The sequence below is a fragment of the Cyrtonyx montezumae genome, unplaced genomic scaffold, assembly GCF_038088225.1.
Source record: "Cyrtonyx montezumae isolate F1298 unplaced genomic scaffold, pur_monq_1.0 scaffold_7, whole genome shotgun sequence".
In the NCBI taxonomy this organism is placed as follows: domain Eukaryota; kingdom Metazoa; phylum Chordata; class Aves; order Galliformes; family Odontophoridae; genus Cyrtonyx; species Cyrtonyx montezumae.
Window position 1 is genome coordinate 18,219,654 of NW_027072078.1, and position 25,955 is coordinate 18,245,608.

Sequence of the window (25,955 nt, forward strand, 5' to 3'; positions counted from 1 at the left end):
TTCTGTGGTTTTCTTTTTATGAAGAATAAATATAAAATGTAATCCGCTGTGAGGAATTTGTCTCACTGAAAAGGTGAAGCAAACATGTATTTCTCAAATAACACCCAGCTTACTGATCGCTAGAAAAAACGTTTTGTGCCTACAAAAGGCTTCCTGAATGCAAAAAAAAAATCTTAAGAAAAAAATGTAATCCTGTTATGGTACTCAGCATTCTTGCATTTTCAGTAGAGGACTGTAGCTAACAGACCTGCACCTTAAATATCACTGGTGCTTGCTCCTTTTTGTTCCAAGAGTTCCTAGTTCTTGTATTGTCAGGAGTGAGAGAGAAGCCAAGAGTAGCAAAAATGTAATGACTGTTTTGTTTTGAGATGTTTTTTCCATAATGGCAGTGGGTGAGACCAAATGAATTCTGCAGCTGCATGGGGCTCAGATTATGTTAACCGTTGCACCACTCTCCCACATGTGACACAGCTGTCATGTTTTCGCAATGCTTCCAGCAGCAATGTAAATTCTCTCCTCCTCTGTTTTCCCATTCTCCCTCACATTTAGAGAACAAACTGCCTGGTGTAAGGTTGAATGATGATGAGATTTACAGCCCTCCTTCTGCCTCCTCAGAAAGGCTGCCCCTAGTGCTGTAACAAAGGGATATGCCATATCAGTTATACTGTCAAATAGCTACCTTCATCTGTGATGTCTCTGCTTCCTGCTTTGAATCAGCTGGGGCACAATAGTGAGTGAGACTGCTGGCAGGATGGCTTTTCCTGGGAAAAGAGAATTTTCTCTGTAGTATTCATGTATAAAATAAATTCCTTTTCGCCATCGCAAAGGTTCCAGGTTGTCTTACTGTAGCCGAGTGTCTTTGGAAAAGCCCTCTGCAAGGGAAAGCAAAATGTGGCAACATGAAGGAAAGGTATGCAGATACACGTGCTGATCTTTCTTTCTTTCTTCCTTTTTTTTTTTTTTTTTCACTCTCACAGTGATGTTAACAAAATTAATGAAGCTATTGCTGATCAAGTAGCAATCTTCATCCAGCGCATAACCACCTTTGTGTGTGGATTCCTCCTGGGATTTGTCAGTGGATGGAAATTGACGCTGGTTATCATTGCAGTCAGTCCCCTCATTGGGATTGGAGCAGCTGTCTATGGCTTGGTAAGTGCATAGTGTGAGGTTCACACTGAGGTACTGTAGTGGCTTAAGCCTGCAGGTGGCTAAGCACCACACAGTTGTTTGCTTACTCTCCTGCTTCCCAGTGGGATGGAGGAGGGAATCAGAAAAAAAAAAAAAAAAAGAACTAAATGGGTTGAGGTAAAATTATTTAAAACTATTTACTAAGATAGACAAAAGGAAAAGGATAATAGTTATGATTATATGCTTATATGTGAATGTAAATAACAAGTGATGCACAAGTAATTGCTCACTGCCCCCTGACTGATGCACAGCTCACCCTCTGAGCAGCGGAAGAGGGAGAGACAAACTCCCAATCCCTTCAAAACTCCTTGCTCTTGATATCATATAGTATGGAATATGTCTTTGTCCAGTTTGAGTCAGCTGTCCTAATTCTGTTCCCTCCCAGCTCCTTGGGCCCTTTACTGAGAATGGCGTACTCTCTGTACAGTACTGGTTAGCAGCAACTATAAACCTTGGTGTGTTATCAGTGTTGTTTTTCACCTAGAACCAACACATAGCATCATACCAGACACTCTGAGGAAAAAAATTACAACCCAGATGAAACTAAGACAGGTGCACTGAGCAGGGAAGGTCGTGCTGTAGAGCTAAGGGGAATGCTGAAACAGGAGGTTTTCGCACCCATTTAGAGTCAAGAGAATCAGATTCTGGTCACAGCAGAACTAAGCAATTCTATGATTCTATGATATGTGTGTGCTCAGGAGGAGCTTCACTCCTGCTTCACTTATTGACAGAATGATATATCCAGCATCTGAGATGGAAATGTAAGGGTTGCTTCTGTGGGGTCATGTGCCTGGATATTGGGTTGCTGCCTTAGACATTCAGAACTGGCCTGCAGCATCTGGCTATTACTCCACACTGGATTTAAATGTTTATTAGACCCGAGAATTAGTGTTTCTACCTAAGCTTTTAGAAACACTCTTGGAGCTCTAAAACAGTTCAAAGCAGCTGCTCAGACTGACTTAAAGGTATTTCTACTCTTGGTGGCTGCTATGTCCTTTCCAGTCATTCTGGTTCTGCTTCTCCACCCACACCCTGCACCTCCCTCTGCACCCTGCAGAGGAACCAGGTGGAAGAAGGGAATCACAGGATCCCCAGCCTTATCATTTCCTTTCTCTCCCTCAGCAGTTCCTGCTCCCCCACATTCTCATGCTCTTTGGTTGGCTTCAGCCCCCTGACTGGCTGTCTTCCTTCTTCCACCTCAGGAACAGTTTGCTGTCATTTTGCTATCAGCCTTCCAGTCTAACTGACAGATTTTGTTTCTTCCTGCTCTCCTTATGCTGTACACTGGCTGCAAAGCAGTTGATATGAATGATGACTCAGTATGAAGTGGGAGAGCAATGTTCTGGCAGGGAATAATATCAACTCCAAAATGCATTTTTCCTTTATTTGCAATTTATTTCTGACCTCGCTCCCTTTATGCTTTGTCACTTTCCCCAATTCAGTTCTTTCAGTTCTTTCTCTGTCCCCATGTCTTTCACATACCCACAGTTAACTCTTTATGATCCTTACTAGCTCAAGTCTTTGGTTTTTACTATAAAGAAAACAGACAACATCAGTTTAGTATGGTTTCATCTCAGAAAGTGACTAACAGGTGCAGAGGGTAGAGTATTGTAGAAGGAAAGCAAATAATGACATATTATACTTTTCAGGAACATAAAACTCCTGAACTAATATGATATCTTTATGTATAATGCTCAGTGTGAGTACTTTTTGAACCCTAGTAAGCTTTCAGCATCCAGTGTGCTCTGGGATGCTGTGCAGGAACCTGTTTGCCACTGGCCCAAGATACAAGGCGTAGTGATGGGCTACATCTGTTTTCATTCTCCCCCATCAGAACCATTACCTGTTCTACCTGAAGCTGGCTTTGCCATGCTGGCTGAAGTGTGGCTCTTCCTGCTTAACCTACCCCCTCCTGCCATGATGGACACGTGCATGCTTGTTTTGTGGTCTGTTAGAATGCAGCTAGCAGGAGAGAGAAGGGGAAGGGAGGGAAAGCATTTGTTGTCAGCTGCCCTTCCTCAGTATTTGAAGCAGAGCTATTGGCAAGTGGGATAATTGTTAGAAAGGAAGCGTGCTACTGAGATATATGCCCTAACTCTAGACGATAAGCTCTCAAATAGGTACTGAGCCCAGTGGCAGGAGCAGGGGAGGTGACCTCATGCAACACTGTGTGACGGTCAGAACTGTTTGTCAAAGTCAGGTGTAATCAACATTTCCTATGGTTTTGCAGGCTGTGGCAAAACTGACAGGCCGAGAACTAAAGGCTTATGCAAAAGCTGGGGGTGTGGCTGATGAAGTGCTCTCATCCATCAGAACAGTAGCTGCTTTTGGTGGCGAGAAGAAAGAAGTTGAAAGGTTTGTTCAGACAAATTATGAAGTGACTCTGCTTTCTTTCTCCTGTAGAAATGCGACCACAGCAATTAGTCTCAGAGTTTTGAAACAACGACCATCTGTCAACTTTGAAAACTATATGAATGTATGTTGCAGAAATCTAGTTTTCAAATAACATTACATATGCAAAAATGCAAAAACTGTTTCATAATTCAATCAATCAGTGGAACAGAACATAAGAAATACTATCTTCAAGTCATTCCCATTTGTAGGAGCTCACTGTGAAACTTCGCTGCACATCTGAAAATCTTGGGTACTTTCAAGATAAGTAAGAATATTAGTTACAGAATATGATAGCTCCCACACAGTTCTCCATTTATCGTGCCCACTGTAAATTAGGAATGTTTGCCTGTTTTAAAAAAAAACATTTGGATTGGGAAATAATAGTTTCCTTCCATTTTCTTGCTCTTTGCTCATTTAAATTCTGCTATTAAGTTCATTTCATAAAATTTTATTTTTCTGTCTTTCTACAGATATGATAAAAATTTAGTGTTTGCTCAACACTGGGGAATTAGAAAAGGAATAATAATGGGATTATTCAGTGGTTACATGTGGTTTATAATCTTCCTGTGTTATGCATTGGCCTTTTGGTATGGCTCTAAACTTGTCCTTGAAGAAGATGAATATTCACCTGGCACTCTCCTACAGGTACCCATGCAACTTTTTTCTTGTCTGTTTCTTAAAACATTAATTCTTGGACACTTAACCTGTAGAGTTTTGGTATCTGTTTGCTTAGTTATAAGGTCATTACTGAGTATATGCATGAAAGTAGATGATATACCAGAATAAGATTTTAAAAAATCTGTATTTATTTAAAATGCCTCCTGCTATGTTATGATCAGAATAATGTTTGCATTTGACACCCTGATGTGCATGTGACAGTGGCCTGAAACTAGCGTTCCCGTGTTGTAGGCTGGCATGTGGCTTCTACGGTATTGCCATCTCAGGAGAAATTTTTTTGCTGATAAAGGTCAAAACACTGTGGTAAAGAGGAACCCAACCAAAGAAAATTTAATCAAGTCTAACCTCTCTCTCATGAATGGTTCCAGGTCTTTTGGAGCACCATTTGCTTTTCCAGATTTCTCATACGGTGCCATAGACGAAAAGCAACTTGTAAATATGTACACTATCAAAACACACATGGCTGTGCCTCCTGTATTTTATAATTAAAAAAAAGCGTATTAATCTGCATGGCGGCTGCACAGTGGATGTTTAACACACCAGTGACATAGATGCAATAAAACCAGCATCTACAGATGTTTTGGTTGTTCGCTTTAAATCAAGACTGCCCAAGTGTCAGGCTTTGGTCCAGAACCAGAGTAATTTTTTTTTTTCTGAACCTTGATATGTCCTGGGTATTATGATCAGACATCTGTTTGGTTCTTTTCTACCAACATAGAGCTCTCTTACCAATGTAAGAGCTCTCAACCACCAGCAGCCTGCAGTGCAAAACTTCTTATTAAGTGGAACTTGGTAATTTACACATAGAACACTGTCAAACTGAGTCATGCTGTTCAAGGGGGATGTCCCTCACAGGAAGTCATTTGCAACTCCTCTTGACATACAAGGTAGTGCTGTGAAAAACAAAGTAAACTATTTCCTTGCCTTGTACACAACTATAGTTCAGTGCTTTCAAATGAAAAATAGTGGAGTGGGGAGTAGCTGAAAGATTGTAAGTAGCTGAAAAATAGAAGATGTAAACAGAAAGGTTATTTGTTATCCTTCCCTTTCTTGCCAGTCATCTGTCTTGTACTTCATGTTTTCAACCATACACTGGAGGACAGGAGTGAGGAAGTTTTATATTAAAAATGTTTAAAGATTCTTTTCCTAGTCCCTTCAAAAAGCACTGTGCACCAACGATTCTGATGCCCTGAGATACACTAAGAAATTTCTTGCCTTTTTCTTCTAATCAAAGCTACTGAACTTGTTCTCCTATTTTTGATGGATTGTGACATGCATGTAACCTACTTACTTTGGGACTCATCCACAGTAAGAAGTTATTTTGCAGTAAAGCCTAGTGTGATTTACGTATCATAGCATAGATGTTTGTAGGGGAAAGTCTTTAGGGCAGATTCTTTCATTTCAGCCAGTCCAGCGAACATCAGTGTGCTGCAAGGTAGGACTAAGTCCTTTGTGAATTTATTTGTTTCTTAACAATAGTGTTTCTTTATGCGCCTTCTCCTTTTATCCTGGCTACTGTTTGTTGAGTTCAAAAGACTAGCTGAGTCAGGCCTGAAAAATGGGCCCATGAGAACTTAGTGAGATTCAGCAAGGCCAAGAGAAGTTGCTGTGCTTTGCTCATGGCAGTATGTGTACTGACTAGGAGAAAAACTCATCGAGAGCAGTCCTGTGGGGAGAAGGAACTGGGGTTCCTTCTTGGGTGGATGAAAAGCTTGATATGATACAACAGTGTGCACTCGCAGCCCAAAAGGCCAACTGGGCTGCCTAGAAAGAGGGGTGATTATCTCCCTGTACTTTGCCCTTGTGAGATCCCATCTGGAGTACTGTGTCCAGACCCTGGGAATCCCAACATAAGAAAGATGTAGGGCTTTTAAAGAGAATCCAGAGGAGGTCTACAAGGATGCTCAGAGGGCTGGAGCACCTCTCCTATAAAGACAGGCTGAGGTAGCTGGGCTTATTCCATCTGGAGAAGAAAAGGCTCTGGGGGGACCTCATTGTGGCCTTCCATTACTTAAAACAAGCTTATAATTGGGAGGGAGACTGACTTTTTACAGTCTGATAGTAACAGGACAAGGGGAAACAGTTTTAAACTAAAAGAGGGGAGATTTAGGTCATATGTTAAAAGATAAATTTTTCTCTTGGAAGTTGGTGAGGCCCTGGAACAAGTTGGCTAGAGGAACTGTGGTTGTCCCACCCGTGGAGGTATTCAAGGCCAGGCTGGATGGGGCCCTGGACAGCTTGAGCTGGAGGTTGGCAGCCTTGCCCACAGCAGGGAACCCTGGACTGGCTGGGCTTTATGGTCCCTTCCAAATGAAGCCATTCTACGATTCTTGATTGCTTCTTACCAGAATTCTGTTTCTTGCCAACATCAGATAGCAACGTATCAGTTCTCCTAATCTGTGATCTGTGTTCGGACTGATGAGCCACAGCAGAGAAAAAAGTATGTCAAAAGTCTACGCCAAACATGTCATCCAAGCATTTATAATAAGCATTTCAAGCTGTTTTCCAGCTGAACAGCTATTTTAAAGTGGAATAAATTTTGATAATTCTGATGAACACATTCCAGTGTGTTAGCTCCAAGAAGAATAAGCTGTATCATCTTATACATTTCAGTTTGTTCCCTGTTGTAAGAATAGACAAGTAGTTAATGCATTTGCATGTGTATAGTATTTTATAAATGAGTCTGTACCTTTCGTCGTTTACCATCATCTAGTGTCTTGTTCTTTAAAATCTGGCTCATATCAGAATTGCCAGCATTTTCTGCTTTAGGTAGTTCCTGTTCATGCTTAAAAACCTCATTAAAAATGCCTACAAAATTAATAATAACGCAGTAGCAGCTCTTAGGAAACCAGATTTTTTAACAAACATTTACAAGGCCAGACTCCAAGGCTCAACTCTTGGAGTGAAGTGTCCTCTGATATTTGATAATATGTTTTGTAACCGTTGTCGCCAATCAGCCCTTGCAGGAAGAGCGGGTGCTGCGGCTCATTTTCAGTCACACTGTCCTAGGCTTAGGCTAAAAATGGATCTTTTGGCTTTCAGAGAAGTGGTACTAGTGAATAACTTTGCTTTTGTTGCTGGGAAAGGACATGAAACAGTGAGCACATTGGACATGTGTTAGCTGCAGAAATGGTCAGTCAGACTATTTACGGGGAGGTAAATGTTCCCAGATATCACAACAAAGAACTGATACGGTAATCTCATATATTGGCATTCCAGCACTAGTAGTGATCCTTAGAGTTCATTTCTGTGTACAGCAACAAAAATATTCTCCGCAGATGGTACCTGCTCCAAAAATAAGTTTTGCAAGTATTGGTTTAGATAAGAACTTCAGTAAACAAAGATTACGTTTTTGAATTGTTGCAGCCTCTCATCAGCTTACTGGTTGAAGACATCTCCAGAAGAATTTCTTGTCTCTAGCACTTAGTTTCAAGGTGCAGTCACCCAGTCAAACTGAGGTGGCTCAGGAAGCACATTACTACCACTTCAGTAAATTCTATGATTCTGAATATGTAAGTGCACACAGTCAGGTCAGGACAAATAAGAAAGAACTTGATTTAGTTTAGCCTGGAAGCAAAGCTGTGAAAGATGATAAAAATCCTTTCAAAGATGCATTTGTTTACCTTTTTTTGTGAGCTAATTATACTCATGTGGTGAATCACTGCAGACCAGTTGATGCTCAAGAACTCATTAATCCAATTTAGTTTGATTTGTCTGCCTAAGTTCTAAATTGTAATAAAAACTGGATGCAGATTTTCTTAGTTTTTTCTTCCACTTCTACAGGTTTTCTTTGGTGTTCTAGTTGGAGCTTTAAATCTTGGTCAAGCATCTCCCTGCCTGGAAGCCTTTGCCACTGGACGCGGGGCTGCAGCAAACATTTTTGAGACAATAGATAGAGTAAGTAACACATTTCTAAGTTGTATCACTTAAAAAATAAGAAAAATAAATAAACCTCCACAGTAGTAGTTATCTGCAGTGTAGATGGGGAAGAATGAGAGCAGTTAAAGAAAAGTAGGCTGTGCAATAGGAAGGTTGATCGGCATGGACACATGCTTAGAGAACGTGTTGAACAGATTCCTTAAGCAACCTGTTTCTGAGAAATGAAGCTTTACCTCAGCTATTGCTCTTTCTTACTCCTTGCATACAGTTATTCACCAGTGCTGGACTTCAGAAGCTGTACAGGTAGGCAGCAACAGCCACGTTTTCAGCAGGTACCTTCCTCACTGCTTCCAAATAGTGTCAGGTGGTTTGATTATATTGGCATTAGCTGACAAAGTGGATTCTCTGTCACTCTGGGACAACCATCCCAGAGCTACCCCAAATTAAATAGGGACCCAGTGATCACAGGGAGTGGTCTCATGGCATTCAAAAATGTCAAACACAATATTCTCTATACAGATATGTATTTGAAATAATATTATATCAGAAACTCTGAGAGCTGCTCGTATTTGTTCATGAAGATTCCTTTCTGTATCTATATTTATTTAGTGGCTGGCAAAACGTTGTAGATTTCTTAATGGTACTTAACATATCTGGTCATTGCCAGGCTTTATTGTGCTGAAAGTGTGTAAACACATTAAAATGCAGCCTGTCTTTTATAGATCACATAACCATATATAAAGAAGACTGGAATAACTGTGGGAATGCTAATAGACTTTTTTTCAACACGTCAGTGTTCTATAATGATAATGCATATGCCTTATAGATGCACTTCATAATCTAAAGATTTTCCGTTGAGATTACTGAAAAAGAGATGAATAAGAGAAGTGGTTTTCAGAGGAAAAAAATTAAAAGCACAGAAGACATGCAACAATAAGGATTAATCTCAGCATTCAAGATAATGCCGAGTCAGATAACCTTATGGTAAAAAGAAAACAGAAACAAGATTTTTTCCATCTAGAGAAGGGTGATCATATACAGAACATTCCATATATCAACATATACTGTAGTGCACATATATCAACATCTGCTGTAGTGGGGCACAAAGTAATAAGAACCATTGGGTATACACAGAAGCATGTGAGTTATTGGAATGTTCTGTATATGAAGGGTGATGGATTAGATCCATCTGCTTGCTGGGTTTGTAGATTTGTAACTAGATAGTAAAATTTCATCTCTGCCCTGATAAAGATTTTTTTTCTGGGACTGAACTTAAGTGCAGTCATGCTGATGTTCTCATTTGCAGGATCAGTGAAACTCTTAATAGCTTAATATCAGAATTTAAGTAAAATGTATTCCTGAACAGAAAGCGTTTAGTCATTAACATCTTAGAACGTACACGTTTATAATATTAAAATTCTTTTCCAGCTGTTAGGCTACATTAAAAAAAGTGTTTAACCATTATCAAATACTGATGTTATTATAGTTTTAAACATAGTTTTATTGAGTTCTCTGTATTCCATGGTTAATATTTTCCATAATTTTCCTAATAAATCTGTCCTCAGAAAAATTGATTTCTTCGGGATTCTTCAAATTCCTCTCATTATTCTGGTCATGTTATACAGTCCACAATATCTGAGGCCTGGCCAAACGTGTGTGACCCAAAGCACTCCATGGAAAAGCTCCAGGATTCCTTCTCCCAGGACTGAGTGTTCACGGATATGTTTGAAATGCAAAATGATGAAGTGTGCAGATATTCAGCTGTTTTTTGGTTCCTTAGTGGTTTAAGAGAGAGGTTGTACATGCAAAGTACTGTCATTTCAGACCCAAGGAGCTGCCTGAATTTATTTAGTTAAAATGCTTAATGCATGTAGATATTCTGTTTGAGCAAAAATTAGCTGAGCAGTAGGCTGTGTAAATGCAGTAAAGCTAGAATGTGAAGAGGTGCATTCATCTTGCCTGCACTACCTAGAAGAGACAATTCCTGCATTATTTTAGCCTTCAGCGTCGTGTCCCTTACCTGCCCTGGGGCAGATCCTGCTGCTATCTCAATTCAGCCAGTTGCTGTTCAGAGATGTTCTAGCTTTGTATGGTGTTGGAAACATTTACCTACTACTGCAACAGTGTGGGCTGTTTAGGAACAAGTAAATAACGCAGTAAATTTTACCCTAGAAACCCACCATTGACTGCATGTCGGAAGAAGGCTATAAGTTGGATAAAATAAGAGGTGAAATTGAATTTCATAACGTAACATTCCATTATCCCTCCAGACCTGATGTAAAGGTAATTATTCATCATCCTTTTTGTGAATACGTTTACTGTAAACAAACAAAATACCCTGTCAGCAACTTCTAGATTTTTCAGTAGAGCTTTCTTTCCACAATTTTAGACCCCGTTTAAAAGTAGACTGAATAATTAATCTATCATTTGTGTACCTCTATTTACCATTTTTTGTTTTACCATTCTGAAATATCTATTGCCATGCATATTCCTTGCTGCTGAACGTAAACTTGCTTATTTTTGACAAGCTTATCTACATATAATTTGCACATATATCAACATATGCTGAGTGGGGCACAAAGTAATAAGAACCATTGGGTAGACACAGAAGCACGTGAGTTATTGGAATGTTCTGTATAATTCTACATTCTTTACATTTATTCTTTGACAGACTTTCATAATTCATACAGACTGTTCCTTAAAGCAGGTTTATTACCATGTTCTCTAATGGAATTAACTTGACTAGTTCTTAATGATGAACAGCATGAACAAACAAAGATCAGAATTTGATGCCTGTCGTGGAAAATGGTGGTCTGCATTTATAAAGTATTCAAAGAATGTAAAAAATATTTGGTTTTCTTTTTCTTTTCTTTTTTTTTTAATTTTTAGTTTTGTTCATTTGCTTAGAATCTCAATTTTAAAGTAAAGAACATAGTGTGGATTTCCTCCTGCTGCTTGGCTATATAGCTGTGAGAGAATTAGAATGGATGGATTCTTTTTCTTTCTTTTTTTCTCTCCAGATTTTGGATAACCTTAGTATGGTTATTAAAACAGGGGAGACAACAGCTTTTGTTGGAGCTAGTGGAGCTGGAAAGAGTACAACAATACAGCTCATCCAGCGTTTCTACGACCCCACTGATGGCATGGTGAGTGTCCCACTCTAGCAGGGGCTCCTGTATTATTAGGGACTTGAAAGAGTTTCTTCTCTGAGAGGGAAAGGAAGACTCCTGATGTTTATTTTGATTAATCAAAATAAAAATGACCTCTGAAGGGAATGCTGAATAAATATTATAAGTAATCATTTGAAAGAGAAAACCCCTTAGGAGGAAATAAAAAAATTAGTGCCGACTTTGAATGAAAACAGTATCTACAGATAAAATGATATGAGAGTGACAAAGCATCTTATGTTCTGGGAAACACAGTGTTGAACATTTAATCATTATTGGATAATGCTGCTTTGTCATTGCCATTTAATAATGGATTAGAATGTTTCCCTGTATAACCTAACAGGGACTAGGAAATGTATGGAAAATACAGTGGCGCTGCTCACAGAAACCTTTCTTTTTTCTTAGGAATATTTTTGTTTGTTGTACTTTACAATCAGGTCTCTTCCTTGCTAGTTTCCTCCCCAGCACAGAAACAATGGAATAAATTTGTCTAGAAGTCCTGTTTTTCATAGATGAGAGGTAAGGACTAGAAAATAAGGTGCATGGATTTCCTTTGGGGCTTTGTGAGTAGATCTGCCTAGAAAATAGAAATCCCTCCCCCTCAGAATAACTACCTGTCTTAAAAAGTGTTGGTAGAAGATGGATGATTTTTTCAGCCTTGCACTCCATGGAGCTTTTCAGATTTACTAGTGAAAAACTTTATCTGTGTATGTTCAAATTAGTTCTTCAAGACTCTTTGAGAGATTAGTTTTGATGAGTACCTTCCACTTGGCTTTATTTGTGAGACCAAGAAAAGAGAGGTACAGGGAAATGAATCAAAGGACAGAACTCCTAGGCACAAGAACTATCAAAAACTTCTGCAACTGCACTGCAGCTTTTCATGTTATGAAAGACATTTTTTATACCGGGCATAGAAAAACAGCATTTATTGGTATTTTATTCTTATTGTTTCTTTCTCTCTGAACTGAAGGGAATAGTGTCCCTGAATTTTATTTTATTTGCTTGTCCTTGCTTTATTATTTGGATTCTGCAGATTACTCTGGATGGCCATGACATTCGTTCCCTTAATATCCAGTGGCTGCGCTCACAGATTGGTGTTGTTGAGCAAGAGCCAGTGCTGTTTGCTACCACAATAGCTGAGAATATTCGCTATGGTCGGGATGATGCTACTATGGAAGACATAATCAGAGCAGCCAAACAGGCCAATGCTTACAAGTTCATCATGGACTTGCCACAGGTATACTGTGCCTTGAAAGTAAAACTTGATGTAAAATAGAAGAATCCTTTGTCCTTCCCCTTATACAACCATCTGTGAAGGGCAGAAGTTTAAAAAGGGAGAGTAGACAGCAACCTGTTTTTTGATGGGAGTTAATTAGGTCTTACTACATATATTTTACCAAGTTAATAAATGTAATGTTTAATTATGCAGTTATACTGGCTTTCTAGATCTTGGGCTGTATGTGTTTGTCTAATTCTCTAGCTGAGCACAGTACTATTAGCGTGTGATCATGAATCAGAGACAGCGTTCTTGAGTCACATACCATCGGCAGACATGTCCAGCTCTCTGGCAAGTTTGTTTGTGACTCATCTGAAGGAGAGTGGGCAGATATTTCTTTTCCATTGCAGCTGTTGCTGATACAGTTGCTCTGAGCCCAAATAGAATGTTTTACTCTTTCATCAATACATACTTTTGGTTTGGAGTTGGTATCCCAGTTCAGGAAGAAAAGTATTGTTCATTATGAAGAATGTTATTTTGTGCTTGTCTGGTGCACTAGTGAAATTTTTTCTCTTTCAGAAATGAGTTTTATCTTTACTCTCAGGACAAGTTAATAGAACACTGTTATGCACTTTTTTTTCCTTTCCTAGCAATTTGACACTCACGTTGGAGAGGGTGGAAGCCAGATGAGTGGAGGTCAAAAGCAGAGGATAGCTATTGCTCGAGCCCTTGTGAGAAACCCTAAAATCCTGCTACTGGATATGGCTACTTCAGCACTTGATAATGAAAGTGAAGCAGTTGTCCAAGAAGCACTTCAAAAGGTTTGCTGTCCAATAGCATAAGTCAGATTTGTAAGAGCAGAAATTATTTTTACTGCACTTTGTTGGAATTCATCAGTACTGTCTGCAATCTTGTGAAAATATTTTAATAATAGCTTCCATATGCAGCAATAGAACTTTTGCATAATTAACAGGACCATGGGACATGGACAGGGATCAGTAGTTCCCATTGTCCAGAGATAGCTGCTTACCCTGGGAAATTGTCTAGGATCCATCTTGTTCAGTGTGAATTATGGTCTGGTCCATGTTTTCTTGACCCAACAGTAGACTCCTTATGAGTTTTGGCATGAAGTAAGTAGTAAGATACTGACTGTCAAAACATTGCCATCTACATCCATGACAAGAAGGACACTTTTCCCTGTTGTAACATTTGTCTCATTAAAACTAAACTTTCATGGCACAGGTGCCTACTATTTACTGTGGACTTTGCTGATGTCTGGGTTTCTCTCCTTTTTTGTGGGTAATACACGGGCTATGGATGGAATTCAAGTCAGTCAGCTAAAACCAGCTGAAAGATTCATTTTGGTTTGGACAAACTTTAGTGCATATAGCATTGGTTCCAAGTGTTTCCATCTGCTCTCCTGGGACGGGGGCTGCTTTTGTTTCCTGTCAGGCTCACCTTGGCCGCACAGCAATCTCAATAGCTCACCGCCTGTCTGCTGTCAAAGCTGCTGATGTCATCATTGGGTTTGAGCACGGAAGGGCTGTGGAGAGAGGAACTCACGAAGAACTCCTGAAGAGAAAAGGGGTTTATTTCATGTTGGTGACCTTGCAAAGCAAAGGAGACACAGCACTTACTAGAGCAACAGCAGAAAGTACGAGTCTTGCTTTCTCTTATGTAACAGTGTGAAGTTCCACAGAATGTAGATTGTTATTTTTTCATAGCGGCTAGTTGCTTTTCCCACTCTCCTGGGTATTCGTTAAGGCTGAAATTTAGCATTCATCAAAATAATATGTTGATGCTCTATCCAAAGTGTTTCTATGGCATGTGCACTGAATTACCTTTCTGATACAGATCTGCCCTAAAACATTAATCTTGACCTGCTGTAGGGATAACAGATGTATAGTTAACAGAATAAGCAGTTCAAATATTATTTATATAGAGGCACAGTTAACAAGATAAACAGTTCAAGTAGTACGGTAGTCAAGATGTATAATGAGAAAGAGTATCACGGTAGAAGAGGATAATAAAAAATAGATGGAATGCTCACTTGCGTCCCAAGGTTGCAGTGGGAAAACTCCAAAGGGAGCAATCTCCAGAAAGAGATCCGTCCCTGGTGGCAGTCAGCCTTTAAATGAGGTCTGGAGAGGTGGAGCCAGGCTCCACCCCTTCTGGTCACACAGGTACATTGCCTTCACCTGTGCTCTGTGGCTGACTCAGGTGATCAATCAGTGGTTCAGGCCATGATTCAACAGTTCCCATACAGATACCCTGCCATTTTATCGATTTTACATCTTGATTTTGTGCTGACAGACACATGTGCTACATTTGAAATGCAAGACAATTACAGACTGTGCTGAAATCAGTCTGTTTATTTTACTGGAAGCAAATAAGAATCAAAGCTTCTAGAAATGAAGGTCTAAGGGAAATAACTTGTTTTAATTTTGGAAACATCATATCTTTGATATGATTGTCCCTAAAAGAAGAGAGCAATTACAGTACCAAAATAGGGAAATGGCCTTCAGGAGTCACAGCTCAAGTAAGACAGCACGATATTCAATTATCTTCATAAGGTAGATTACCAATATAAAACCTGTGGTATACGTAGGTTGTGCATCAGCATTGTATTATATTCATTGCTTTCTACAAAGTATTTCAGTTATGATTTGGAGATTGCACTTTTATAACAGGAGTTAGGTTGCATGCAAACTTAACACAAACAGAAGAACTGTGTATACTGTATTTTACAGCAGCAGACAATAAAGTGATTGAGCCAAATCTTGAGAAGGTCCAGTCATTCAGAAGAGGAAGCTATCGTGACAGTTTGCGGTGAGTCTTAAAAATCACTAAGTCTTAGTATGTTTTCAGATCTCTATATTTTTCCCACCGTCCAAAAATCACAATAGTGGGAGTTATTTGCTGGTTTATATGTTGGTTAACAAGGGATGGAAGGGCTGCAAGTGTTTTACTGAGACAAAGTCAACTTTGAAAGAGAGAGCTTGGCTAATATGTTAACAATTGAAGGTCCGTGGATAATTAGAGAGAGTTTTTTTACTCCGCTTTCTAGGCAGAGTACCTTAGCCCCTTGTCAGTTGGGGCTTTCTGTGTTTTTGTTCCATTTTTAATATTTCGATCATGTAGCCACATGTTTCTATTACGTTCTGTACTTTCAGTCAATTCACTTGAAAAAAGAAAAAAAAGCATTGCTGTTTAATTACTTGAGAAATCAATGTAACATATGAGGACATTTATATTACAGCTTTTTCTTGGTAGAAATTAAATCATTTTACAAGCCAGGCTGTCTTGTACCTAGACATTAATTACTTCTTTCTGGCAAGCTTGTGTCAGGCATTCAAGTGAATGTATCTCCTGCATTGTAGGATCACATTTGATCAGGGAGAGGTGGATTGTTTCAGCATTCTGTTTTTCAGGACTGAACTACTTGACAGTAATAATGGTAAATTGGTGTCTTAACAGCTTTTGCAAACATAGTAAGATATAGCATGATTTTGCTCAGCAAATGCACAGTGAAAGTCACATACAAGAGTATGTCTGAGTGGAATAAGATTTTGAAAAGTATTTATTCCCACTGTGAGGTACTTTCATCTCAAATGTTGAGACTGCATAGATTAAGAAAAAAAATCAGTGGGATTCCTGTAATTTGCATCAGTGAATCCTGATGTAGATGTTATGAAAACTACATTTGCTTTGAAAGCAACTATCATGTTACTGAGTTGCGAATAATGGACCTTTTTTTGTCCTCTTTCACAGAGCTTCACTTCGGCAGCGCTCTAGATCTCAGCTCTCTAATGTGGTTCCCGACCCTCCATTATCCATTGCAAGAGATCAGGCAGAGTCTGTGTATCTTAAGTCTTATGAAGAAGATGATGGACAAGCAAAAAAGGTAAAGCATAAGAGTTCGTTATTTGATTACAACCAAAAGGGATATCTTTTATATTACTTAGTAATGAGGACCTCTGCCTGTTTTAGGGGATATGACTTTTTGGATCAATACTTTTCTCTACTTAAACAAAGCCACAGCTTCAAGTCTTATCCTCTGTATCCTCTAAGCTGCATTTTGCTGGCCCTTATGCTGATAGGTCTAGATGAAGTTTATTGCAGACCATGAGCTCTTGTAAATTGTTACATATGCTGTAGATTAAGTTAAAGAAAAAAACATGACTGAACCAGCAAAAACAAAATGTTGTCTGTAAAGTGTAATAGCCAGTTTGCAATAGAAATGCTGGTGCTTCTTGCTTTATGTAGTGAATTCCCTTTACTCTCAAACTCATCTGGAAACATGTGAGTCAATAGGGACCCTCACTGCCAGCTTGCCCAGCATCCTTTCAATGGCAATGCGTTGTGCAGTCAAGTAGCATAGAAAATAAAGGTGCCATGCATTAAAATTATGTAGAACAGAAACAGTTATTCAGGGATATGCACCGTGAGTTTCCTCATGAAGTCCCCTGCATGAATTTGTGAAGCTACAGATATTTAGTGCAGAAAGCAGTTAGAATTCACTGTTATTGCTATTGCTGAGCCTATTCTGTGGCTAAATAGAAGGCTTCAGTGCTGTCACTCTGGCAGTAGCTCTGAATGAAGAGATAAACAAAATGTTTCCACCCATTCATCCTCACACATCTCCAGACGATAGATTTTTAGTGTCAGTTCTGTCTGGGTATTTCCAGCTGTATGAAGTGAGGGAGATGAGCAGGGCTCAGCACACTGAGTGTTACAGAAATACTGCACAGATCAAACTGCAGGGCAAGTTATAATTTGATGATGAATGTTCTGCTCTTATCGGGAGTAATTATGGGAATTCTGTCCATCGCCTGAGGATGTTTCACAAAAGGGAGGCATAATTAGCATGTATAAAACTTGACTCTAGCTATCTGTCTGAGGTCTCTTTTGTTCTAGTTATATTGCAAACCTATTAATTTGATGCAGAGCCTGATCAGTGTGTTCACCCACAATACTTAAAAATAATATTTAAGAACATTCCATGAGGGATAAAAAGCTCTTTGTGAGGTAGAAGCTTAGGTTTTGATAGAGTGTTGCTTCATACACTATCTGGAGGCAGCAAAACGGGAAAAGTCTGAGTTAACGGTAGCAGAAAGTCTGCTCATAATTAACCTCTTAATTTGGAATCAGTTGAGCTGAACAAGGCATAAATCTCTCTCTTTTTATCCAGGGACAGTAGAACAGTAGAAGTAGTCATTTCTGTACCCTCTTGTGACTGCTTAGCCCTGTGGCAGAGCTCCAGTCAGCAGCCAAGGCCCGTCATTGCCACTTCCCATGCAAAGCCGGAGCAGCTGTTTGGTACTGGAGACATCCATTTAACAGGCTGGGCTAACTGCTGTATCTCACTGCCATAGGGAAAACATCATCGGGTAATGCGTTTATTTCATAAATCCAATGTATTTTTTTCAGGAATCCATTGAGGAGGAAGATGTCAAACCTGTACCATTTGCCAGGATTTTGAAGTATAATGCTTCTGAGTGGCCGTACATGGTGATAGGATCTCTGGGAGCAGCTGTGAATGGAGCGCTCAGTCCACTCTATGCTTTGTTATTCAGTCAGATTCTTGGGGTATGTTAAGCTAACATTTGAAAGTGTATTCGAGTGCTTAAGCAGAAGGGAATGAAGGACCCTGTAGCACAGTTCTGTCCGTGTTTTGGGCACATCTTTAGGTCGTGTCATGTAAATGGAATTAACCTCCTTATCCATAAGCAGTTTTTCAGTAGAGATATGTAACTGCCATTCCTCTATCATTTGAACTTTCTCTTTGGGCGGCATTATTAGCATTTGTCACATGTGCTTCGTTCTCTCCCTCGCTCATTGGGAACTGCTGGGAGTGGGTTCTTGCACTTTATTTTAAGAGTTCAACTGTGACCGTTTTTCTTTGGGAAGCGTGCTGGAACAGAGAGAGGGTGCTTGATCCATTTGTTAAATGGCTTTTTGGGGAAAACATTTGTCAGGTTATTTGGAAGTTGGAGGGCTGCCTGAGGAAGTTCAGCACTGCTCTAAGCAGTGCCCTGGAAGGTGCCCTAAACTGTCAAGAATCAGGAGGATTTATGCCGTTTTTTAACGGGCAGAGTAGTGACACACTGGGAAGAAAATGGGAATGCTAATATAGTTTTGGGCTTTAGGTGATAATCTGAGATAGGGTAACACTTGTGTTCCAATCCCAACTTATTTAAGTCATGTTTGGTTCCTGTGGTGCAAAGAATGTATGATACAAAGGGAAGAAGCACACGTAGGGGCTGGAGGATCGAATCCTTTCAGGCAGGAAAGAAGTGACTGAATGCCCCAGCTTATGAGCTATTGTTTGAAAAGGGCTGAGAAAATACTCCTGATGTGTCAACAGTCTGGAAAAAAAGAATGACCTTTTGCTGGTGGTTTTTTGTTTGTTTGGTTGGTTTTTTTTTGTTTGTTTTTTGAGACATTTCTCTCAAGGAAGTTACTAAGGCTTTGAATCACCTTTAGCTTGTTGTTGTTTTTTAGCTAAGATCCAGGAAAGGGCAGAGCAAGAAACGTTCCTGTCCCTGGTGAGCTTCAGGTCTGTGATCTTCAAGCTGTTCTTGGGTGTCTACACCTCATGCCCAGAACTGGGACTGGGATTGCATAGTCTGAAATCAGTGTAACTTTTGACTCCTTTTTGGAATTAGATTTTCCTGCCACTGGAAGGTCAAGACCTGAAGTCATCCTACAGGATGCCAAATTCCTCTATTGCAGATGAATTCTTTCTCTTGAATGTTTGAGTTCATGCAAAGAAAGAGACTACAAGAAAAAAAGAAAACAAGCCATAGCCAACAAGAACAAAGTCCAATATCTATGCTTTAATATTCACAAATTTAAGAGATTTCTGCCTGCTGCCAGGGAAGGCAGGCAGATGGAATAGGCATCTGCCTTGTGAACTGTGTGATTATCTGCAGTGATGTTGTGACAGAAATGTAGGCTCATTCAGTGGGAATAATACACTGGAGAAATGATGGGAAAATGAAAGAGTGAATGTAGCAAAGCCTGCCTTGAAGGTGCTCAAAAATTAGTCCTAAGAAGTCAGTGAAGAGCTGGGTAATACTGGATATATCTGTTCAGCTGTTCTGTTCAAATCAGAAGCTTACCTGGGGAACACTTTACTCAGTTGTTTCTTCTGAACTGTGCTTTGGTTCTCATTGTAGAACCGTCCGAGCAAGGGAGATTAATCACTTTCCAGTGAAACTCAACTGGAAGGTATGTTTGAACTGTTGGCAGAGACTGTAACAAACTTGCTTAAGAGAAGTAAAAATCAAAATGCTGTACCCCAGGCTTAGCCTAGAGAAATATGGAAGAAGTCTGCATTTGTGAGGGGTGAGGGAGAGTCCTGAGTGGTAACTTTGATTCTAGAGGGAGCAGTGGAGTCACGAACAAATGGTTCTGGAAACAGCAATGAACACATAGATGTTTCTCCTTTTAGAGACACGCTTCTGCCCTAAGGCAGCAGAATAAGCCTTTCTTTTGTCTCCTCTCCTGCTGGCCAGAACTCAGAGGAGAGCAGTGAGTGTCTATGTCACCAGCGCTCGTCCTTGAGCCAATATGACCAAATGTGGTCCTTTCCCTTCAGCTCAGCTTGTGACTTCCTTTGGTGGTCGTCTTCCTTCTTCAGAAGAAAACAAAACGCAGACCAGGCTCTTCTAATATTATATTGTCCTTTTTTTTTTTTTTTTTTTTTTCCCCTGAAGACCTTCTCCATTCTTGATCAAGAAGAACAAAAATTCCAGATCAATGGTGTCTGCCTGCTGTTTGTCTTCGTTGGAATTGTTTCATTTATTACACAGTTTCTACAGGTAATAACAGTGCAATAAGTAAATTTTGTTTCCAATTTTCTGTGTGTATCTCTTTCTGTACAATCCTTTCATTTATTGTTTGCACTCCAGGGGTACAACTTTGCCAAGTCCGGTGAACTGCTTACGAGACGGTTAAGGAAAATTGGTTTCCAAGCGATGCTGGGGCAGGACATCGGCTGGTTTGATGACCGGAGGAACAGCCCCGGGGCACTGACTACAAGGCTTGCAACAGATGCATCGCAGGTCCAAGGGGTAAGACCTTAAGAACTCTCTTAATGTAAGCACACATTGAAGGCCTATTTTGGCAAATCATCAGAAATGAACAAGCATTCAAACAGCAACATCAGTGTAGGCCAGTCCTCGGTCAGTCAGTTAAGCTTTTGCTGTTTATCAGAGGCTGTGAACTTGGAACTATTATCACTGTATTTGCCTAAAAGCACAGATAGGATCAGAGTTCATGATTCTATCATTCTATGACTGCTATCGGTACCTGAACAGAAACAAAAAATCAGCTGAATTAATATCAACTATCAGTGGAACTGGAATAAGAATGCAGGAGCTTCAGTTCTTTATTTTTTTTTTCTTCCGAAGATGGGTTAGCTCTTTGCCACAGCACTTATGTGTTTATTTCAAAAGCATGTCAGGCCAGTGTTGTAGCAAGGTTCATCACCAGTCATGGGTACAGGATGATATTGTTCATGCTGTATCAAAGCTGTTCCTTGGCGCTTTGATTTAAAGTGCCAGCCCACATAAGAAGACATTTGACAAGACTGGCTGATGCACCAGCTTCAGTGTGCCTTATTATTTGGAAAAGGGACCCCTCACCCCACGTGCTGCATTCCTTAGGGGATGAGGGTTAAATTATGCTGAGCTATTATCATGCCTCACTGAATGGGTACTTTGTCAGAAATGAACCATTTCATTTGGTTTCAAAGCAAGTGGTTTTCTAGAAAAAAAGGAAACATGCGATTGTTTCTAATACAAGTAATTGCTCTGATTCATCTTGACTGAAGATAATGGATTAGTTTTTTAAAAACTACTGTTTCTGGAGGTTTTAAGAATTTGAAGATGAATGAGAGAAGAGGTTCCCAAAAGCCCTGTCAGCAGCAGTTTCCAGAGAATCAGAGAAAGCAGCCACAAACCTCTTCAGTTGGTGCAGTCTCTCACAGAGCACATTTTAATTGAAATAAGCAGGCTTATAAAGCATTTACTGAGCCATAGGAAAGCGCCCTAAAGGAACTCTAAGTTCTAAGCGCATGTAGAACAATGGGCTGAAGCCGTACAGTCCACAGCTCTGGGGGAAATAAAGAAATACTTTAGCAGTGTCCTCTGCCTCTTGCTGGTACCTGACACATAGTGTAGTCCATTCTAATAGACTGCAGCCTAGCTCCAATGCAGGGCTGTTCTTTATTGCTCTGAAAGAAAATATCTTTAAGTAAAGAAATCACATTTATTACAAAAATAGTGTTCTTTAGTATGTAAGGCAAAGATGAGTGCACTAACAGTATGTCAAAGCATATTTAAAATTGTTACTTAATAGGCGGATCTGCAGCTCATCCTTCCTCAGAGGTGTTTCTTAGCGATTTAAACACAGCTAAAACTTGGTTGTGTTAATATTTAAGTTGCAAAAGGTTCTTTTTATTAAATCTAGATGGTTGGGGCTGAAAAGAGTATTTACATGAGCGATTCCCCCAGGGAGCCAAGGGGAGTCATTCAATACATTACCTTTCTCACAGTCATCAAAAATCATTTTCTCAGTTCTCTTTGGAAAGTTTGGTGGGCAAGAAGAATGCTGGAGATCTGCAGTCCTGTTAGTACAATTTATAGGAGGCACTGTGTGGAAACTGGCTAAATTCCAGTGCAGTCAGCAGCCAGTGATGCCTTACAGCATTTTAATATCATTCAGAGTTTACTAAGCTTTTATGAACTTACTGAAAAAGAACTGAAGTTACAAATGGAGTACAAGTCATCTCCATTTCTTTTCTTTAAAGGCAACCGGATCGCAGATAGGAATGATGGTCAACTCCTTTACCAACATTGGGGTGGCCATCATTATTGCTTTCTACTTCAGCTGGAAACTGAGTTTGGTCATAATGTGTTTCCTGCCGTTTTTGGCCCTGTCTGGAGCTGTGCAAGCTAAAATGCTGACAGGATTTGCTGCTCAGGACAAGAAAGCTCTGGAAGCTACTGGACAGGTAACATTACTGAAAAACTGATTATATTTGCAGTCCCGGGCAGTTGAAAACCAGGCATTTGGGACCATCACTAATTGAAATGTATTGAAACTGGAAACTTTTTGCAAATAAGTTGCAATGTTTCAGCTTGTAAAACTGTTGGAACACTGTCAGAAACACAGATTTAGAGGATAGGGAACATGAGGAAGACTATGTCAGGTGTTAGCTCTCTGAGAGTAACACCTGAACCTTCTCCCTGCTCTTTAGACTCTCATATTTATAGCAGCAGGATTGTGCTTTGTAAGCTCTCCCAAAGCCTCAGAGCTCCCAGCCAATTCTCTATCATATCTAGAAATGATTCTTGCAGATCACTCACTGCTGCCAAATGTCCCGATTTGTCCATTCAAATCCTGATCACCAAATGTGTTACCTAACCCACTTCCCCCCCCCGCCTCACCTGAACCTCCTCCCTCCCCAGGTGAGCTCTCAGAGATGCCTCTTCATTCAGCATCCTCTTGTCCCTAATCTGTGCAGCAAATACATGGGCGGGACCCCTTGTCCTGTTCACTCTGCAGGTAGCTCAGGCTGCCCCCTTAGAATTTGGAAACTCCTTCTGGCTATTTCTGTGTGCACAATTCCAGAATTAAAAAAAAAAACAAAACAACAATAAAACAGTGTACACTTCTGGTCTTTCGGAGAGTGCTGTTAAGAAGTATCATCAGCTCTAGAAATCCATGGAAGAATAATGGCCTGGCCAGTGTCTCACATTCAGGATGGTTTACTTACAAAAAGTAGTAAAATGTTGTATTGGAACTGATATGGGGATTTAAAAGAGAAACCTGACTACTGAGTCAAGCTTCAAGCTCTTATTCAGGAGAACTCAGAGGCTGGGATGAAAAGGGCACTCAGTGCTTCAGCAGTTTTGGCAACGACTGATTATGTCTGGTGCTATTTTCTAATTTATTTGCCAGCACTGCAACCAAATATAAAAAGCTTAATGTTCCTCCACTGTGACTGTTCCTCAGCCACATTAAACATGGAAAAGCAGCCTGAAATCAAATTCATCGTACATACTTATCTGCTACTTCAAGTTCTGTGATAATGTAACAGATGTGATCCTTACTTTTGACCAGAATATCCTGAAATTGAATGGCATACTTTGTAATGGTTTATATATTGAGATCTCTTTCTACATGATGAAAGATAAAGACGCATACGCTGAAAGCACGTAAATGTGTCATACCATGAAACTGCTGCTGAACTGCAGGCAAACTACAGCATTGTTAAACCAACTTCTGAAAGCAGGGTGATTTTACTCATATTTTTTTTTCTCCTCCAGATTTCCAGTGAAGCCCTCTCTAACATCAGGACTGTGGCTGGGATAGGGAAAGAAAAGAAGTTTATTGATGCTTTTGAGAAGAACCTGGATATGCCGTACAGAGCTGCAATCAAAAAAGCAAACGTATATGGAATCTGCTTTGGCTTTGCCCAGAGCATTGTGTTCATAGCCAACTCTGTCTCTTACAGATACGGAGGGTTTCTGGTTCAAACTGAAGGGCTCCATTACAGCTTTGTGTTCAGGTGAGAGCCTGCATGGGGCCAGGCACAGACTCCTCTCCAGGTCTGGGCAGAGCACGCAGCTTCCTGAGGCTGCCAGGGGTAACCACATCCACCTTTGCTGCAGGGTGATCTCTGCAATCGTGACCAGTGGGACTGCTTTGGGAAGAGCTTCTTCCTACACCCCGAACTATGCCAAAGCCAAAACATCTGCTGCACGTTTGTTTCAACTCATCGATCGGCTTCCTAAAATCAGCGTTTACAGCGAGAAAGGAGAAAAATGGGTAAGCGTGGTGATAGATGGGTAGTTTGAGATGTCACTCAGCTCAATGTAAGAACTGACGTTGCAGTAACGATTTAAAAATCAATGAGGACCACAGCTTTACAGGAAGGTTCTTCAATCCAGACAATTGATACATCTATTCTTTGGAAGCAGTGAGCTCTGTTCTAGGCAGCAAGAGTAACATAAAGCATGGCTGTTAGGAATTTGTGTAAAACCTGTGTGGAATGGAATAGCAGTAATCTGGATGAGTCGCCAAATAGCGCCTGTTTTCTTTGTGGTAGATGTTATGGCCATCTTGTAGTGGCTCTGTTTTCAGTTCATATCTTTTTTTTTTTTCTTCCATAGGATGATTTCAAGGGGAGTATTGAATTTCTTAACTGTAAATTCACGTACCCCTCACGACCTGATATTCAGGTCCTGAAAGGACTCTCGGTCGCTGTTAAGCCTGGACAGACATTGGCATTTGTTGGCAGCAGTGGCTGTGGTAAGAGCACCAGTGTCCAGCTTCTGGAGCGTTTCTATGATCCTGAGAAAGGAAGTGTGGTAAGCAAAGAAAATGTGATTTATGTACTGTTGTTTTCAGCAATGCTAAAAGGACTCTTCTGAATGTGTCCAAATGTGGAACCTAGCAGTGTGTCTCTATACATGCAGGTTGGGTTTTCAGCTCCCAATCAAATGAGGACTGTTCAGTCAGCTCTGAGTATCATCTCATGTACTCAGGCCAAAAGGGAACACTCCTCACCTCGGGTGCACCCTCTTGCATTATGCAGGCCACAGGAATTCACATTGGTGGTTCCAGTATGAATCTTGCAATGTGTGGCTGATGTTGTGGGAAACAACATCAACAACGAACAGGAATTGAGCCTAACTGAAGCAATGGAATCTAGAACATCACTAAGTATATAGCTTCAACGTGCAGCTTCTTTGCAGGTTGAATTTGTCTAGCTTGTATAATTTTCCTCGTAAAAACGTGATCATCCAGTCTGATAATTCTTTCTTTGACAAAATAAGTGTGGTGATCACAGCAAGGTAACAAAATACGTGCCTAACCTGAGGCAATCAAAGTTCAGTTGGAGTTAGGATTAAGCAAATGGTTTAGAGCTTGGCTGCATCACAGACACAGCTGGAAAGTATTCATCATGTATAAAGAGGTCGAATGTAACAGATGCTTCAAATTACTTCAAGTCAGTCTTGCTAGTAGTTTAGTAATAAATCGTTTAGTTATTCTACAAGCTAACTGGGCTGTGCAGATGATTTTGGATTGAAGTTTCACATTTTCTCCTATTTCCTTGCAGTTAATAGATGGACACGACACCAAGAAAGTAAATGTACGGTTTCTTAGATCAAAAATTGGAATAGTGTCTCAGGAGCCTGTGCTGTTCGACTGCAGCATTGCTGATAACATCAAATATGGCAGTAACACCAAGGACACGACAATGGAAGAAGTCATAGAAGCAGCCAAGAAGGCTCAGCTGCATGATTTTGTCATGTCACTTCCTGAAGTAAGTACACTTGAGGCTTGGCTGTGGGACATGCTGCTCAATGCTCAATTTTTAGAGAGTTGCACCAAAACTAGTTAAAATTGCTGCAGTG

The 25,955-nt window shown here is 40.1% G+C and overlaps 1 protein-coding gene across 2 annotated transcripts in view; it reads left to right on the top strand.

The window, feature by feature from the left end:
• ABCB11 (ATP binding cassette subfamily B member 11) overlaps window positions 1–25,955 on the top strand; it is a 63,654-nt gene that overhangs the window by 35,980 nt on the left and 1,719 nt on the right. The window contains exons 10-28 of one of the 2 annotated variants that reach the window (XM_065750955.1): window positions 978–1,149; window positions 3,419–3,543; window positions 4,053–4,227; window positions 8,044–8,157; window positions 10,312–10,422; window positions 11,160–11,285; window positions 12,340–12,543; window positions 13,173–13,343; window positions 13,975–14,176; window positions 15,273–15,351; window positions 16,294–16,426; window positions 17,953–18,111; window positions 20,244–20,348; window positions 20,439–20,600; window positions 22,340–22,543; window positions 23,862–24,103; window positions 24,207–24,363; window positions 24,708–24,905; window positions 25,658–25,864. In XM_065750955.1, coding sequence (XP_065607027.1) covers window positions 978–1,149; window positions 3,419–3,543; window positions 4,053–4,227; window positions 8,044–8,157; window positions 10,312–10,422; window positions 11,160–11,285; window positions 12,340–12,543; window positions 13,173–13,343; window positions 13,975–14,176; window positions 15,273–15,351; window positions 16,294–16,426; window positions 17,953–18,111; window positions 20,244–20,348; window positions 20,439–20,600; window positions 22,340–22,543; window positions 23,862–24,103; window positions 24,207–24,363; window positions 24,708–24,905; window positions 25,658–25,864 — 3,046 coding nt within the window. Of the gene's footprint in view, window positions 1–977; window positions 1,150–3,418; window positions 3,544–4,052; window positions 4,228–8,043; window positions 8,158–10,311; window positions 10,423–11,159; window positions 11,286–12,339; window positions 12,544–13,172; window positions 13,344–13,974; window positions 14,177–15,272; window positions 15,352–16,293; window positions 16,427–17,952; window positions 18,112–20,243; window positions 20,349–20,438; window positions 20,601–22,339; window positions 22,544–23,861; window positions 24,104–24,206; window positions 24,364–24,707; window positions 24,906–25,657; window positions 25,865–25,955 lie in introns of those variants that run through there. The other variant, XM_065750954.1, reaches the window with a different exon arrangement.